Source organism: Ammospiza nelsoni, chromosome 12, assembly GCF_027579445.1.
Source record: "Ammospiza nelsoni isolate bAmmNel1 chromosome 12, bAmmNel1.pri, whole genome shotgun sequence".
NCBI classification, from domain to species: domain Eukaryota; kingdom Metazoa; phylum Chordata; class Aves; order Passeriformes; family Passerellidae; genus Ammospiza; species Ammospiza nelsoni.
Window position 1 is genome coordinate 8,433,212 of NC_080644.1, and position 18,122 is coordinate 8,451,333.

Below are 18,122 nucleotides of genomic sequence, written 5' to 3' on the forward strand. Positions count from 1 at the left end.
CCCTTTAAGCAACTGATATAGTCACCAAATTATTGCCCAGCTTAAATTTGGTCTCTTTTGTTCTTTCCCCCCAGATTTGTTTCACTTTTTTCAAGTAACCCTACACTAGGGAAATGATTCAAAATTCAAGATTAACTTTCTTCCTTACAGGTTGTTTTAACAGGGATCAGTCTCTTGATCTGGCTCACAACTCAGCTACAGGAACTCTGCTCACGAACCAGGAGAGCCAGGGAGGGAGAAACAGCAGTGTGCTAAATAGGGTATTCCCGCTGAAAGAAATTCACACAAAATGCAATTTTTTATCATAATTAGAATTGAAAACTATAGCTCAAACAATTTAAGAAGATGCTACCATTCTTTCATTACTTGAACTGAATTAAATGAGTATTTATGTCATCAGGTCCCTCAGTTTGGTAAATTGGCAGCATACTGTGGTAGTTGAAGCCACTGGCCTATTCCACCAGCACAACTAAATCTGAAAAAATATGCCTGTGCATTGCTGTTTTTCTGTCTATTCCTTAATTTTCAGTTACACTGCCTCAAGAAAACCTCTGTGCATTTGAATAACTTGCCAGCTGAAAAAAAAAAAAAGGAAGTGTATTTCAGGTCAGTTTTTGTATGTTGCCTATGAGTCACCACTAGCTGATTTGAAAATCCCCAGTATACTCAGGCCTCTTGAACCGAGGAGGAAAATTACATCACTTTAAGTAGTTTTTGAAACTACTTAACCCAACATACATGTTTGTGTGACCATTTAATAAGATTACTATTGAATCAGCACCTTTTCTGCTGAATTGTAGCTTGGATTTGGCTGTGACTGAATAGTCATTCAGTTCTGGTTTAGCTAATAGCAGTTTAACGCTTTCCTGACCCTGAATCAGTTAGTTTAGGAAAGAATCAACATTTAAAAGTGAAATGGATCACAGGAAGGGTGTAGGAACTTTATGATTTTTATACTTACAGATGAGACTCAATGTGCACTGTCAAAGCTTCTTTGTAAACCTCACAATCTGAGGCTGAAAAGCTGAAAAGAAACTGATGTGCTCCACTCGTGGCAGTTTTGTGCCTGGAAGTAAGAAATAAAGGCAAAGAGCAGAAAACTCTACTGTCCATTTCCCCTCCTGGTTTAAGGTGTGCCTGCATAGGTATAGTCTGGAAATAAATGCCCAAATCTCTTTAGGGAGTTACAGGGTTTATTTGCTGGTGAAAACCTTGGGCTTAGAGACCCCTTTGAGGATATTGTTTGCAAATTATAATAAAGTAACAAAGACTTTATTGTGATGGTGGGAAGATGAGAAAAGACATGGTATGATGCTGTTTTTTTGTGGGTCACTGAATGCAAACAGCTCCCATACTGAAAAAGCTCCATTCTAATGTCATGAAAAAAATAGCATTCAGAGCTTGTTTGGTTTTAGGTTTGATCATTTTGATTTAGTTGTGAGCTTTGGTTTAGCTGACACTGATGCTGCAGTTTCTTCCAGGATAGCTGGGTTAACACATCTCTCTTGGGATATATGAAGATTTCCCAGCCCAAGGAGTTCTTCTGCCACCTTCTGTGCATAATCAGCCAAACTGACAAAGCCTCTGAGTTTGCTGTCAGCAGACTTGTACTGTGTTGGCATTTTTATTGTCCTGATTGCTTAAGGAGGGGAGGAAACAGACATTGGATTTTTCACACGTGTAGGTGACATAGCAGCTCTTTGTATTGTCAAATCAATCTAAATTTTGAGGCTAAATGGAGCAGGAGGCAGATTTGTTTGAATCCAAACACAGCAAGTAACAATAATGGTCTCAGGCACATTGTATTGATTGATTTCAGCCAAGGCATGTCAGCAGATAACTGGTGCTAAATGCTGCCAGTATGTGTAAAAGGGAAGGGTGTGTGGGAAGGGAAAAAAGTCACAGGTTTTAGTGTCAAAGCTCAAAACATGGCAGGTTTTTGTTTGTTTATTTAAACCAGTTTACTACATTTTGCCAGCATTTTATGGCTTATGTCAACAGAAGAGTTTCTCTGAGAGCTGACAGTAATATATCTGCTGTGCCTACAGAATTAGTGGCAGACACTTCTAGAATTGTTGAAATTCCAGATGTTGTTAGCCTGGTGTAGCTATTCTAGGGTAGTAAAACACAGGATGGGCAAACACTCATACATTTGTTTTCTCTCTTTTAGTTATATGTCCCTCCACCTATATTTTTATGTGTTTTTCATGTTTATTTATAGTTTTCCTAAGTATTATCTTGACACATGTTAACCAAGCTTTTGGTCAATCAGAAGTCATCATATAGCACAATATTTTCCATAGATTTTTTAGAAAGTAGCCAAAACCACTGCAGTTTTTAATTTTTTCTGTGCAATTAAATATTAGGGGGATGGTTCAGTTGTTTCTCTTGTTTAATTCTGATCCCTGTGGTTCTATGTATAGTTTTGTTTTGTTGCATGAATTAAAGGCTTAGGGAAAAATTAAACTTGTTGACCCAACTCTGATGAAATTTCACTTGTATTTTGTCAGAATCATCACTGTTCTATGACTGTCCTTTGCAGCTGCTTGTGTACTTGTTTCTTTTGAAAAATAGCAGTAAGTTCTTTTTAATTGAGCTGAGCATTTTGTATTCTTTAGGGATTACTGAAATTTTGTTCTGAAGGAATGAAGTTCCAAATACCTTTATTGTAAAAACATGAAATAAAAACCTTTGAAGAGTATGAATGACAAACCATACCATTTTTGGAATATTTTTCATCAGTTTGCAGTCTTTACCCATGTTGTTTGTATCTGTTACAGATCCTGGCTCTGCTGAACGTGCAGCACAAAAAAGGAAATTTCCCAGCCCTCCACATTCCTCCAATGGCCACTCACCTCAAGATGCATCAACAAGTCCTATAAAAAAGAAAAAGAAGCCTGGTCTATTGAACAGTAATAATAAAGAGCAGGTAAGAGGAGCCATGGTTTTATTGTGCTAGAATATGAAATAGAGGATGTAGAGATAGCTGAGCAGAAGCTCAGTCTTCTTCAAGGAAACTCCATTTTTGTACTCCTAAGGGACGGATATTAATTTTTGAATGCAGTGGGGGTAGGAGTTGGTATTATAATTTTGATTTGAATACTTTTTGATTATTGTTTTACATCTGTTGAAAAAAGACTACCTGTGTACTGCTTGGTGATTTCATAAAGGTAATAAGATATATAACTAATAAATGCAATTTGGAACAGAATTATTATGAATAATTATAACAATAACAAAACCAACAATAGCTGTTTTTTTAACTAAAACTATTAACAGGAAATGTTCAGTAGCGTGATAACCTAGATTAAGAAAGGTCTCATAATGTCAGTGAAGTTCCTCATCTGCTTGCAGTCCTTTCCTACTGTCCTTTAGTCAGCTCCACCTTGGAGTTTCCAGGTGGTGAACACTCCTACCAAACTAGTTAAATCAGAGTCACAGTGACTTTTCAGTCTTTATGCTCATAACCTTATTTTTACTGTCTTCTGAATGCTGAATTGATAGCATTTGTTGTCCTTCTTAGAACTTGTCTCCACAAGACTTTAACGATTTCTGATTCATTATATGATGCACATGAAAGAAAAGAATTATATGAATTGTATTGAATAGCAAATGTTGTAAAGCATCTGTATCATCTTAGAGTAGATTACATGAAAGCAGTCTTCAGCCTTACTGAAATTACTTCACACCTGATGTTCTGTGTATTTTTCAAAATGCGTTTTTTGTGTCGCGGGGTTTTTTGCCAGTGTTATATAAACACAAGATTAAGTTCTGAGTGTTCAAAGCACTTTCACCTGGCATAAGAGCATCCACATTATCCTGGTACAATAGCATTGGTGAAGAAAGAAAGTGAACTTCCTACTCACTGCAGTTGTCCTGGAACAAAAGCTGTTAATAAATCAGGCCTTAAAACTCAGTATAAATTATATTTTATTTCAGGATAATCAGGAGATGTAACTGTATCATGTGGAGGTGCCCTGGGGTCAGTTTGGCATTTGCTGAGCTTCACTGCAGCCTGGGTTTATTCCTTTACATCTTGGACATTTTCTGGGCAGATACTGCCCTCTGACATCTGAGCTTATAACTGTGCAGTGCAGAGATAATTTTGCAAACAGTGGAATTGAATCCTTGGGTATTAATTTCCACCTTTTCTTCCTGAATTTAAAAATATATTTGAAAACACAGTTGCAGTTGTTGAACTTGATAAATTCCCCTTGGTAAATACTTTTCTGTTTTCCAGGTATCTCAGACCTGTGCAGGATAGAATAAAGTTGTGTATCTAATGAAGAAAACCTATCAGACTTGCTTGTTTTGCTGTGCTTATTTCAAGTTAGCAAGAAAATATCATCTGTTTAGTTCTGTTTAGCTTTTACAAGCTGCTTTTCATTTAATGTTGTCTTGCATGTCAGATTTGAAGTGGGCATGCCTGAAGATTGTTGTGTCTAAATAGGTTCAAACTCTGCTCTCTGTGGTAGCAGGAGCTGCTTTTAAAGATTCTTTTACTGCTGAGCAGATGTGAGCTGAGCATGCAGGTTCTAGTTTTGCTCTCAGGGTGAGTTTGAGTATGATGTAGCTGATAGCTGTGGTTCTGATTGACTGATAAATCTGTTTTGAGGTATGACAACCTCCCTGGAAACCTCTAACTTAATATTCTACATTACAAAGTGCTTTATAGTGCTTGAACATTTCAAGATACCATTAATAAAGTTACAGTTGCACAAAACTTTGTATTACATGTTGTGGGTGCAGTCACAGATCTTCAGAATGTTGCCATCAAGTATTTAAAGTTCTAAAAATCAAACAAAGAATTAAGAAATTGTAGAATGTAACTAAGGCGAAAAATCAGGAACTTCTGACATTTAATTGGACAGTTATAATGTAATTAAAGTTGTCAGCTTGTTTTACTACTAGTTTCAATAGTAATTTAAATTGAATATAAATAGTGATCTTTTTCTCTCCAAAACAGCACTGCAGTACTGATGTTTGTTTTCTTCAGTTTCCTTTGTCATTCTACAGGTCTTAATAACTTCAATAATGCCTTTAAAACAAGCTACCACCTAGTTGAACTTGAACTTTAATAACTGTTAAAATTTTACTCTTAAAACATATTACTCTGACTAGGACAAGTGAAAAGGTCCCTTGATGCAGTTGAATCATTCATTTTCAGTCTTTTAGTTTTGTTCTTTGGGTCTCTGTTGAGTCTCTAAACCCTTTTTTGTTTTGGTTCTTAAACTTGGCTTAGGCAAAATAAGATGATAGATGTCTAAATGATAAAAGCATCTTTGAACAGAAACCAAATTCATCTCATTTGCCAGCAAAAATTGACTTCTCTTCAGTTTGGATGTTATGATTTCTGTGGAACTTTCACAGGTTTTATGTTTGTGAAAAGCAGAAACTTTTTTCTCAAAGCAGAACTTTGAATCTTACAAAGTTAGTGTGGATATACTACTTACATCCACTTCAAAGTCAGAATGTATATTAAATTCCTCTGGTAATTTCCTTTATCTGCAGTGGAGGAAGTGCCCCACAGCTGCCTGTCCATGTGTACAAGACTGAGATGGTCTCACAGCTGTGGTGCACTGAGCTGCAAACAAAACATGTTTCAGCACTGGAAATTACAACTCTCCCTTCCTCACTCTGGTTTCTTTGTTTAAATGCTTGTTGTAGTTTGAAATAGACTGAAATCCTTATTCTGTCCCACTTATTCCACAAGATCTCACAGAACCATCCTTCTGAAACTCTTGTCATGTTGTGTCATTAAATGTGTGTGTATAGAAAGTACAGAAGTAAGACTTCGCCCATTTCTGTGGTGGGAACAAAGTGTCTCTGGGCTTTATCATCTGTAGAATAGAAATTGAAAGCCACCAAAACTGGCACAAAATCACATGAAATTTTAGGTGGCACAGTGTTTATGGATAACATCCTTTCTTTGCCTAAAATATTGTATAATGTTAGATAATCTGGGGGTTTTTTTGAGATACAACATCTTCAGGTGGGTTGTGGCTTCTACCTTGAAGATCCCTTACTCCTGCAGATAATTACACCTCCTTTGTAACTTTAGGTATCTAGAAATACCATGGTTCAAAGTGGCATGCTGGTGCTTTCTGGGGACATTATTTATGTCCCATGTGACTGATTTTGTTCAGGATGCCTCAAAGTTACAGAACGCGTTTTGTTGCCCTGTCCTGTGAATTACATGGGCGTGTGTCAGCTCAAGAGTCTCAGAAGTTGCAGATTTGTAAATGGTGTAGGACACTTGAAAAATGATCTGAGAATAAAACAAAATAGTTCTTCAGACTACAAGTGTTTGGATAATTACAAGTGAAGTCACAAGCAAGTGGTTTTACATTAAACAAAAAAATCACATTAAATGAGCTGTCTAAAAATCTCAAGGCTACTTCCTTCCTCAGCAAACCACCTCTATAATGAATACCAAACAGAGAATTTGAGTACCCTTGTCATTAATAATTTGAGTTCCCTTGTCATTAATAAATATTTTTTTTCTTTTTATTAAAAAATAAAAAGAAAATAAATAGTTTTCCCTGCTGGCAGTTCTTCAGAGCTGATATAACAAGCTTTAGGTCACTCTGGACCCATTTAAGCCATCCCAGGCTCTTCACTTCTTGTGTTTTGGCATCAGCTGTGTCATCTTTGAGCTGTCAGGCTCAAGGCAAAGACCAGTTCATGCAGATTACAAAGTTAGTACTGGTTTCTAGTGCAGGCAAACTGGTACAGATGTGAGTCTCAAATTGTGATATGCAATTTAGGTGGTGAATGAAATCTCTCCTGTAGTGGAGATGGCTGCTCAGGATGTGAATTTGCTCCTTTGTCATCCTTCTCTACAGTTTGCCTTATTAATCAAAACCAGCATTGGCTTGCTTCATGGTACAAAGCTACAAATTGCTGCAAACTAGCACAGATTTGCATGGTGTTCAACTTCTTGTTTCAGGACTAACCTCTTCAGTTTTCCCAGGTTTAGCCACCACTAAATATCTCAGTATTTAGCTTGCACGGCCCTGTGAAATTCTGAGTTTAGAGGGCCTAATAGCTTCTATAGCAATACTTCTTTCTTGAAGCTGAAAGTGTTTGCTGGCTCTTGTTGGATTGCATGTCTTGCACTCAATGCCTTCACTTGCCACAAAAAATTTATTTCTGGTCTTGAGTGCAAATTGTCATTCAGCATCTGAATAAGCAGTAAACTTCTTTATGAATGATTTTGTGCAATGACTAAGATACTGTGCTTGCATAAATGTTAATCAAACTCTGTAAATTGCTGTTTGCTTATATATGATGACTATTATGATTTGAAAAAATGCAAATTTGTTTTGAAACCAAACCTGTTTTTCTTGCCTACATTTCAGTCAGAACTAAGACATGGTCCGTTTTACTATATGAAGCAGCCACTCACCACAGACCCTGTTGATGTTGTACCACAGGATGGACGGAATGATTTCTATTGCTGGGTTTGTCATCGGGAAGGCCAAGTCCTCTGCTGTGAACTCTGTCCTCGGGTTTATCATGCTAAGTGTCTGAAACTGACAGCCGAACCAGAGGGGGATTGGTTTTGCCCAGAATGTGAGGTTAGTTTGATATAAGGAGTGGATTTCTTGCTTGGTTTTGAGATTTAAGCAGCTTTTTCTGTGTTCTGAAATGTTTCTGGTTTATTCCTGTTGCCTCTTGGTCAAGGTACCAGAAAAATTTGTGCAGAAGAGGAGGCATCCATGGCTGTGCTTCACCACTTTTTCCCTGTGTGTTACCTGCCTTGTGTTTGCCTTCTTACCACGAGTCTCCAACTTGATTTGTGTCTCCAGCTCTAGAGAAGCACCATTTCAAAGAGTGATCTCTTCATCAGGCACCAGTAATTCTGAAATCATTCTGAAGTTTTCACTAGTTTAACTTGTGCTTCTTATGGGCTGATCATCTTTTAAACAGTGCAGAAAAAAATGCACTATAGGGTCTACATAAACAAGTGGGTATTTTGTTACCGTGGAAGAATTTAATCATTTTTCTCCAGTGATTTCTGGGGAGAGAATACTTGGCATCCAGATATCTGTAATGAAAGCAAATTGGTTTATGGCATGTTTTCCTCTGATCACTTATTTTATTAGAGCCCAGGTGACCTTCTCACTTGCTCGCATTGCTCTGAACCCATATTGTATTTTGGAATTTTATGTATTCACATATTCATTTTGTGTGATCTTGAAGATGCTGGATAATTTTCTGCTCTTTTTCCTTTTTTCTTCTTTTTTGATAACATACACAGGCCAAAACCCAGGTAAAACAGGCATCTGAAGTACTTCTGTTACATTATCAGAAATGTTTTGTTTCTCATAGAATAGCTATTATATTTCATTTGATTGGTAGAATGTGTCAGTGGAGAAGTGTTTATCTAGAAATGTTTGCTGACAAAGTGTTTCTTTAATCTGAACTTTTAGAAAATCACAGTTGCAGAATGCATAGAAACACAGAGTAAAGCAATGACAATGCTCACCATCGAACAGCTATCATATCTACTGAAGTTTGCACTACAGAAAATGAAACAGCCAGGGGTAAGGACATTTTTGTTGTTTTCTTCTTTAAATACTTGGATCATGTGTTTGTCATAATGTGGAGTTTGCTTCCTTTAGTGGATGATGAATGTTTAGTTTATCAGATTGTTTGTGGCAGCTTCTGTTCTATGTGCCACCTGTCTAGCACAGACAGATTAGTTTAGGTTGTACAGACTGTTCTGGAGTGCATTTAAACTGTACTTTTGTGATGTAACCTCTGGATGTATTTTCAGTAGGTGTAATGAAAGTACAGTGTGGTTTTCCAGTGGAAGGTGGTGATTTCTCACTCTCTGAAAGTGGACAATGCTGTATCAGACATAAAAGGGGAATGTGGAGGCATGATCTCTTCCCAATATATTTATATAGACAGCCCTAGGCACTGACACTTGCATTATTGATTATATGTGTTGAAAATGTAGCTTCTATGTGTTATTAGCAAGTGTTCTTACCACAGAAGTTGGTTGTATCACATACTTTTAAAATGCTGAGGAAATTCCTTCAGTGTGTCTAAAACATGTGCCATTGTTTGTTGTGAATCACAACAGTACCTTTTACAAATCCCTCAGTTTTTGTGATTTTTGCAATTCATCATGTCCAGCATATGAAAAATCAGCTAAATGAGACCCTTTAGTTCCTGTTGTTCTACTATTAATTTATTACCTCACAACATTTTATAATTACTTTTGAAGAATTTTGTCTGATAGCACAGAAAATGAGTGTTGTGTCATTGATGAAACTGTTCAGTATTAGTAACCAGTGTGGTTATTTTTCCCCCTAACAGACAGAGCCATTTCAAAAGCCAGTTTCACTGGATCAACACCCAGATTATGCAGAATATATCTTTCATCCAATGGACCTTTGTACATTAGAGAAGGTTTGTATGAAGCTAGCTGAGGAAGGTCCTTGAGTTTGATTGCTATCTGTAACATTTTTAAAATGTTTGATGGCAGGAGGAGAGAGGTTGTTTGAAATTATTTTGATGGATGTGGTGGTTTCTTGGTTATTAAGAAAATGAGTTAATTTACAGCTTAAAACCAATCATATGTTAACTGAACTTCTCTGCTTTGTCTGAGCCAGTAACAAATGGTCAGGAAAAAATAGTGTGAATAAGACAAGCTTACACTGCTGATTTCCTTCTATTAAATTCATCTGATTCCATGAATGATCTCCAGAAGGGACTTCTTAAAGCAGGATTTTAATTTGATCATTATGTTGTATTATGGTTCATTTGATCATTATGGATCACTGGTTCATTAATTAGGGACCATTTGATGTATATCCAGGGGTCATTCCTGACTCATTTTACTGATCATTCAACAAATACTGTAATCTCCACTGCACCTGAGGTGTAGAAGAAAAAACAAACTGTCAAGAGGTGGATAATGGAACTTTCATTCTCAGTTCAATAGTAATTTGAAAGTACATATAATGAAGAAATTCTCAATTGCTTAATGAAGAGTGAAGCATTGCAGAGCTTTGTTCTGTCAAGACCTGGTGAAGAGACAACTTTTCATTCTCTGTGTCCTTACAAAGGAGGCTGATGCCTTTATGGTAAAAAAACCATGGGACTAATTTTATTTAATCAAATTGCTTTACCGACTAGGTAGACTCTAATATCAAACATAATGTACTGTGACCAGTATTTTTTCTGGGTCTTGATGTGGAGTGATAATACATCAGTAGAAGAAACCAAAGACTTTTCTGCAGAAACATTAGGAAACATGTTTTTTTGGAAATGTTTGAGATGTTGATCTAAATAATTCACTATTTAGGTTTAATTTTGACAGTTCATATGTTTTCAGGGCAGTCAAAAGGCACCTTGAATTTGAGAGATTCTTAAGCATTTAGAATCATAATTCTGCAGTAAACAAATATAATGGAATCACAGACTGGTTTGGGTTGGAAGAATCTTTAAGCTCATCTCCTTCCAGTCCCATGCTGTGGACAAGGACAGCTTCCACAGGACCAGGTTGCTCAGAGCTCTGTCCAGCCTGGCCTTGAACACCTCCAGGGGTCAGTTTTATTTATTGTATGACTGATAGAACACAGCACTCAGGAAGAAGCTGTCACTTTTTACTGATTTCTGTTTCCTGATACATTTTTAATTTCTTGTTTCCAGAATGTTAAAAAGAAAATGTACGGTTGCACTGAAGCATTTTTGGCTGATGCCAAATGGATTTTGCACAACTGCATTATTTACAATGGGGGTAGGTGTTAATGTGTACTTACATCCTCAGATATGAAACTTTGACGTAGTTAAAATCATGGAGCAATTTGTGGACTTCTATACTGAAAGTGCCTTCCTGTTAATAACCATAGTGCCTAAAAGCAAAAATTTTTTTTAGTAAGTGGAATAAATAAAACTATAGGGCCAGATACAACCTGTCCTGTCACTTACTCATTCCACCTTAGAGAAAACATTTCTAATGAGGTAGAATCATGCAATGGTTTAGGTCTTAAATGATCTGATCCAATCTGCCTCATCTAGTTCCAACCCTTGAATTACTTTAATGTTTTGCATCATACAGCACTTAATTGAGACAATTGAGAAGATCAGACAGCAAATCCCTCATTGAAAGAGTGTGTCAGTGATGGGAAGGATTGATTTTATCATAGTTCTGCTGTAACAATTTTCTTGGTTTAAAGCATTTTATTGTTTCCTCAGGAAATCACAAATTGACACAAACAGCAAAAGTCATCATCAAGATCTGTGAGCATGAGGTATGAGTGCCCCAATTAAATTAATTGCTCTGTGTGTTTAGTGTCCCATGTCATGTATTTGTGGGTGACTGACTTAATACATATTTTCCAAGATGTGTATTACAGATTTATAATTTTTGTAGGTTTCCTTACATTGAGGTATGCATATAGCCTATATTCTATATAGCTATATTCTATAGCCTATATAGCTATATTCTATAGCCTACAGAATGGCATTTGGGCAAAAGAATTGCTTATATGTCTTCCACAAGGATATTCACTATTTATAATTAAGCCTTGTGGGGAGGGAAGAAGAGAAAGTGGATTTATAGATTCTGCTCAAAGGCATCTATCCTGTTAATAAATATTTGGAGCTGGAAAAAGAGACCAACATCTTCTGATGCATAGATGTTCTCTTACTGTAACAATATGATTTTCCTCTGAATAAATGCAAATGACCATCCTTTGGATACTGTTTAATCTCTCCAATAACTTAGCTTTTTCTTTCCAGATGAATGAAATTGAAGTATGTCCGGAATGTTATTTAGCTGCTTGCCAAAAACGCGAGAATTGGTTTTGTGAGCCTTGTGTAAGTTGAGAATTATGGTAGTCTAGCTACTACATTAAATTAGCAGTTCTCATTTGACTGTTATCCACTCTTTGTTTTAAACCTGTGGTGGTTCCTTAGTCAAGGAAAGCTGCTGTAGTTTGTTTACCAAGCAGCTTGTGCTGGCATATCATCCTTGTGGAGTCAGACTGTCTCAAATTACTTAGCTGTAAGATTGCAGGTTTTCACAAAAGGACCGATCCAGTCAGGAATAATTGTAAAGACTGTCAGCAACCAGTTCACAAGTTCTTTGTCCTCAAATATAAGGTAACTGCCTTTTGCCAGCAGTGCTTATGTGTGGTACCCTCAGTGCTTGGAGGATATCTGAAATGTGAACATGTTTTTCTGCAGATGTGCATCAGTTGAGACTTGCTTTTTCTTTCATGATCTATTGATAGGTTTTCTGTTTCCTGTTTAATATTGAATAAAATTTGGGAAGACACCTTAAGAATCTCAAGTAGAACTGTGTAATCCATCAAGTTCTTTCTTGGACTGTCCTGGTTTCAGCTGGAATAAGTGTTCCTTTTCTTCTTAGCAGCTGGAACAGTGCTGTATTTTTATTTAGTATGAAAATAATGTTGATGACACACTGATGTTTTGGTTGTTGCTAAGTAGTGCTTACCCTAAGTCAAGGACTTTTTAGTGTCTTATGATCTGCCAAGACACAAGCCTTAGTAAAAATTACAGCATTTCAAAGATTGGCTATAGCCTAACTTACGTTGTGCTATATATTTGGAGGGGAAAAATAAAAAATAAATTAGTAAAGAAGTGCAATTACTAGTGGTTTAGTTAAGGATGTGTAAAGCTTAGCAAGTGTTTTTAATATAATTTTATCATTTTGTCCTCTTAGGGTTTATTTTGTTTATATTAAAATGGAATTTTGTATATGGCAAATGCCTTAAATCTAAGTAATCCATACAATTAAAAAAAAATCATGTTTATTAGCAGATTTGAAGCTAGTACTGCTTACATTTTCTTACTGTGTATTTTGCCTCTTCCTCTAGAGCAATCCCCACCCTTTGGTCTGGGCTAAACTCAAAGGCTTTCCATTCTGGCCTGCTAAAGCACTGAGGGATAAAGATGGGCAAGTTGATGCCCGTTTCTTTGGCCAACATGACAGGTGGGAGTTGAGCAAAAGGATGTCTTTGGCTGTAGTTAAGAAATTTATGTTGAAATTTTGTGTGCTTGCAAGTTTTTGGATCCTGTCTTTAGAAACTTGACTCTAACAAAAACTGTAATACTGTAGCAAACACAGTTTTAGTTCCTTACATGATTGTAAGATAAATCCATAATCTGATGAGTGTGCAGCTTAATTCCTGTGTCTGGTGTTGTGCTGGGGAGAACTGCAGTTCTTAAAGGTGGAAGGAACCAATGAAGGCATTTATGTTGTCTAAACATTATGGGAATAAGTACACACCTGTAGCTTTAAAAATACAGAAATATAACCTGTGTTGAAAATGCCAGTTTTGCTCTGAAGGGAGTTCTCTGTAATTGTGAATCCTCTGCTTAGATGGACACAGCCATAATGTATAGAGGTTGATTTGTCATGAATTAGAAATATAAATCTGTAATAATGTGTAAAAAACTCAAATATGCAAGGCCATGGAATAATTAAGTCAAAGTTCCTGTTGGTTTAGGGTCTTGGGAGGCAATTTCAGGGTCTGCTTCATTTCATGATAAATAAAATCTCTCCAGTACTTGCTGATGGAACTTTTCCTGGCACTGAGGAATTTGGCCAACCTGGCCTGGGGTATAAAATATTTCTAAGAAGGTACTTGTGAAGTATTCATTTCCTTACCTACTTTTTACATTTTTGTGCTATGACAGATAGACTGTTTAGCAATGGCTGTATTGCAGATACATAGACTGTTCCAATTAGGAATATTTTGTTATTTGGCCAGTGTTAAGTCTACTGGGTAAAGTAAAATAAGCCACTGATAATCCAAGGCATGCAACTTGCTTACTTACAAAACTAAGCACTGAAATATTAAAAGAATGTAATTATGGTTCTTTAAAATTGTCTAGCTACTAATATCTTTATGAATAGGCAAAAATAAATTAGTATTTGCATAAAAGCTGGCAATGTCAATTCACAGTATGAAATGTAGTTATATTATCTTTTATTTTTCTGTTTTATATATAGGGCCTGGGTTCCAATAAATAATTGCTACCTCATGTCTAAAGAAATTCCTTTTTCTGTGAAAAAGACTAAAAGCATCTTCAATAGTGCAATGCAAGAAATGGAGGTTTATGTTGATAACATTCGTAGAAAATTTGGAGTATTTAATTATGCACCTTTCCGGACACCATATACTCCCAACAATCAATACCAAATGTTGTTAGACCCTGCAAACCCAGCTGCTGGAACTGCAAAGACAGACAAACAAGAGAAAATCAAACTAAATTTTGATATGACAGCATCACCCAAGATCCTGATGAGCAAGTCCATGCTGGGCAGTAGCACAGGTCGCAGGATTTCACTGACAGATATGCCACGGTCACCAATGAGTACAAACTCCTCAGTTCACACTGGCTCTGATGTTGAACAGGATGCAGAGAAAAAAGCAACTTCCAGTCATTTTAGTGCCAGTGAAGAATCCATGGACTTCATTGAGAAAAATACAGGTAAAAAAGAAAAGAGGTACAGAGCTTTGGAAATGGACTAGTTTTATTCCATGTACTTTTTAATGATAGGCTGTGTTATGACTATCATTAAAAGATAGTCTATGACTATCATGGACTATGCTATGACTATGGCTGTTTATGAAGAAATTTTAAAAAAAGAGATGCATTTAACTTTCACTATCACAGACAAGAAAGAACTGTTCTTTCTGTCACATTGAGGAGGGATGAATAATCTTGAAAAGGGACTAAACCCGTTCAATTTAAATAGAAGAAATAGTTGTAACTATTAAAGTGAATGCAGAGTGGAAATAAATAAAAAAAAAATATAATTTTCATGAGTAGATGTTCTGGTTTTAAATCTATCTTTATTAATTTTCTACTTTTTCAGCTTCTCCAGCACCAACAAGAACAGGTCAATCAGGGAGCTTGTCAGGCAGCCCCAAACCTTTCTCTCCTCAAGCATCAACGCCAATTTCTGCTAAGCAAGAAAGAACTTCCACGCCAGGAAGCATTCTGAATCTTAACCTTGGTTAGTTCTGATGTTTGAAAACCTAATATTCTTACAGCTGAAAAAATTATGGTGGTGTCAGTGCAGCATAATATAAACAAATGTGCTTGTATGTGACTTTAAATGGGCAAAGGTCTTTAAATGAGGCACACATGTAATTATTGTTTTATCAGATTTACTGGGTTTTTTATCTTGTAAAAGAAAGTTTCCATTATTGTTTCTTGTTGATGAAAGGAAGTAGTTAAAGGATAATTTTTTTCTCAGCTGAACTGTAAAAATGAATGTGTCTAAACAGTAGGTAAGTTTCTAAAGGTTGCAATTACATGAACATTGCTGCTCTTCACCACTCAGTCTCTCTCAAGTGAATTGCTGGCAAGGTTTTCTCGTGATCTTTAGGATTTAGGATTTACTAGGGCTTCTCTCTTGCTGCCTTCACATCACCTCCTCACTGACCATCCCTCTCTAGGGAGATAGATGGATGAAAGGAATTAGCAGAATTCTTGAAGTCTTGAAACTCCCTAGAAGTAAATTCTGGGATTGTGGAATTTTGAAAGATGGAGTAGGTAAGTACTAAGTTGGTGAAACAGCTCTGCAAACCAAACATGTAAATCAGTTTCCTCAGTCATGCTTTGTTCCTGTGAGCGTTCTGATTCAGTTCTGGTTTTTACCTCCATGTGATATTACACAGAGACCCAGGATTTTGCCCTCCTGGTGTTAGCCAGGTACTTCAGGAAGGGTTAAGTTCAAATAATGAATTCATGTCTTCAGTGCCTTACAGGTATTCTGATTCTGGATACAAGCTCACAAGTCTATTTTTCAGTGGGTCATATGCGTGGACATAATTGTAGAATTAATTTATTCTGCTGCACTGCAGCTGTTTGTCACCTCACCTGAGGTGACAATGCATTTGGAAAAACATTAAAAAAACCATAGTGCTGCAGTTTTTTGAGCCACAGATGGGAGGCATCAGGTGGAACACTTTGAATAAATAGCTTAGATTGGAAAATCTGATGTTATGGTCCATGAGTAATACCATAAAAGAAGTGCTTGTACACTCTCAAGTAGAATATCTGGGTTTTTTTCAGGTTTAGGGGAATTTCCTTTATTATACTTTTTGGTGATGAGAGTGAACAACCCTTCTTGATTTAATAGTGTCAGCTGTGCAAGGCATGTGTTCTTCTGTGGATATTAGAATTTTTCCAATATAACTCATAGTACTTCATTGTCATATGTGATGTGAACAGAGTTTTTCTCTACAAAAACAAAAGTGAGAGTCCAGAAAACAAAGACACTTTGTATCTTCAGAAGAGTGCTAGGAGGATTCTGTGGTCTGTAGTTGAGCAAAAAGGAAGGAAAAATAACAGAAATGAACCATCTGTTGCTACTGGCACACTTGCTAATTGACATATACTGAAAAATGTGTTATTCTAACTTGAATTTACTTATTTATCCAGTGAAATAATATACTTTTTTATATATTCTCATGATCTAAGTTTTGTATTTTAAATGATGACTATAAAGATTTTATGTGTCTTATAATATTCTAAAGATTTTATTTCTATTTAATTTTCTCTGTGAAGGTAGTAGTAAATAACAGCAGTAGTTTAGTAGAAGTGCTGTCAGACAGCTTTACAAACCTGGATGGGGATTTCTTGATAAATTCACATTGGTGGAGAAAATGACCCCATAATTGATACATGTGTTTTGTGTGTGAAGAGGGGAAGAATCCATTTTTTGTAGTAAAGTCATTTTAGAGTTACTATTTACCCCGCAATTAGAAAAAAATTGCAGTATGTTGGAGATTGTCTGCATTGCTCTTTGGTGAAATGTGTTTTCTCAGGGTTTCTGTGGTCGAGATGACCTTGAGGTGTTAGAAAGTCTCTTTTTCCTAGCCCTGAGATTGAAGAAGGAGTCAGGATTCTTCAGCTGTGGTTTTCAAGGTTGTTTATTCTCTGTTATCTAGAACATTCTTTTCCTGACCTGCTGAGGTCTGTCTGTGGCACTCTGACCGCCCCAGAGGTGGTGTTATCTTTTTATACTAAAAACTATGTGTACATTATTTACAAGAATTTTCCAATACCTATTACCTATGTTAGACAGTGTGTTTCTACTCTAAACCGTCACCCAGAAGATGGAGGCTAGGAAGGAGAAAGAAGGACAAGGCACACCCAGATCCCTCTATCTTGGCTTCTGAACCCCATTCTAAAAACCCAAAATTTTACTTTTTCACCCTGTGACAAACTAACTATCATTCTACTTAAACTCTTATGACTTGAGAGTTGACCATATAAAGTTGGTCATTTTTTCCATGGGTTAAAATCAAAGGCACAGGTGTCTTTGGCTTCGTGCCAAGGTCTCTGAGCCCTCTGCCAGGGATTTGAGCCATCCAGGGCAGCCAGAGGGATGTCCTGGGTTCTGACAGTGTTTTATCTGGATAGCTGTTTTGGTACTTTGTGTAAAATCTTTATTCTGAGCTGTGTTTGTTGTTGCAGATCGCAGCAAGGCCGAGATGGATCTGAAGGAGCTGAGTGAGTCGGTGCAGCAGCAGAGCACCCCCGTGCAGCTCATCTCCCCCAAGCGCCAGATCCGCAGCAGGTTCCAGCTCAACCTGGACAAGACCATCGAGAGCTGTAAGGCACAGCTGGGTGAGTGTCCCTCCAGAACTGCAGCCACATTTCTCCTCACAGAGAAAAGCAAGGCACAGTTCTTCCCAAAAATATTTCTGGGTTTCACATTCTTTGAATATCAGACAAAGGAAAAACAATTCTTATCTCATTTGCTGTGCCTGTGTTTGTGCAAAAGTAGAATGCAACATGGAGATTGTTTACCCAAAGTGATGGTGTTTTGTTTCCTTGGCCTATCGGGGCCAAGTGTTTGTGTGTGTTGGGTCTATGTGCAGAGTTGAGTGCTTAGCAGGTTCAGTTTTAGATTATAGAATAATATAGTATAATAAAGTAATTAATTAGCCTTCTGATATCAATGGAGCCCTCCTCATCATTCCTCCTTCACTGGGGCCTGCAACCAATCAGCTTGGGGCCTGCAACCAATCAGCTTGGGGCCTGCAATAAAGAACACTCAAATTGGAGGTCAAGCAAGTTTTTGGATAGTAAAACCATAAATACTTTATGTTTTA

General features: G+C 36.9%; 1 protein-coding gene across 2 annotated transcripts in view; it reads left to right on the forward strand.

Annotated features, from left to right (window-relative positions):
• Nucleotides 1-18,122, forward strand: part of ZMYND8 (zinc finger MYND-type containing 8) — a 48,703-nt gene that overhangs the window by 17,876 nt on the left and 12,705 nt on the right. Inside the window, exons 3-13 of one of the 2 annotated variants that reach the window (XM_059481047.1) lie at nucleotides 2,781-2,929; nucleotides 7,362-7,580; nucleotides 8,436-8,549; nucleotides 9,331-9,423; nucleotides 10,669-10,756; nucleotides 11,215-11,270; nucleotides 11,761-11,838; nucleotides 12,861-12,976; nucleotides 14,000-14,481; nucleotides 14,870-15,010; nucleotides 17,482-17,634. In XM_059481047.1, the coding sequence (XP_059337030.1) occupies nucleotides 2,781-2,929; nucleotides 7,362-7,580; nucleotides 8,436-8,549; nucleotides 9,331-9,423; nucleotides 10,669-10,756; nucleotides 11,215-11,270; nucleotides 11,761-11,838; nucleotides 12,861-12,976; nucleotides 14,000-14,481; nucleotides 14,870-15,010; nucleotides 17,482-17,634 (1,689 nt within the window). The remainder of the gene's footprint in view (nucleotides 1-2,780; nucleotides 2,930-7,361; nucleotides 7,581-8,435; nucleotides 8,550-9,330; nucleotides 9,424-10,668; nucleotides 10,757-11,214; nucleotides 11,271-11,760; nucleotides 11,839-12,860; nucleotides 12,977-13,999; nucleotides 14,482-14,869; nucleotides 15,011-17,481; nucleotides 17,635-18,122) is intronic. The other variant, XM_059481048.1, reaches the window with a different exon arrangement.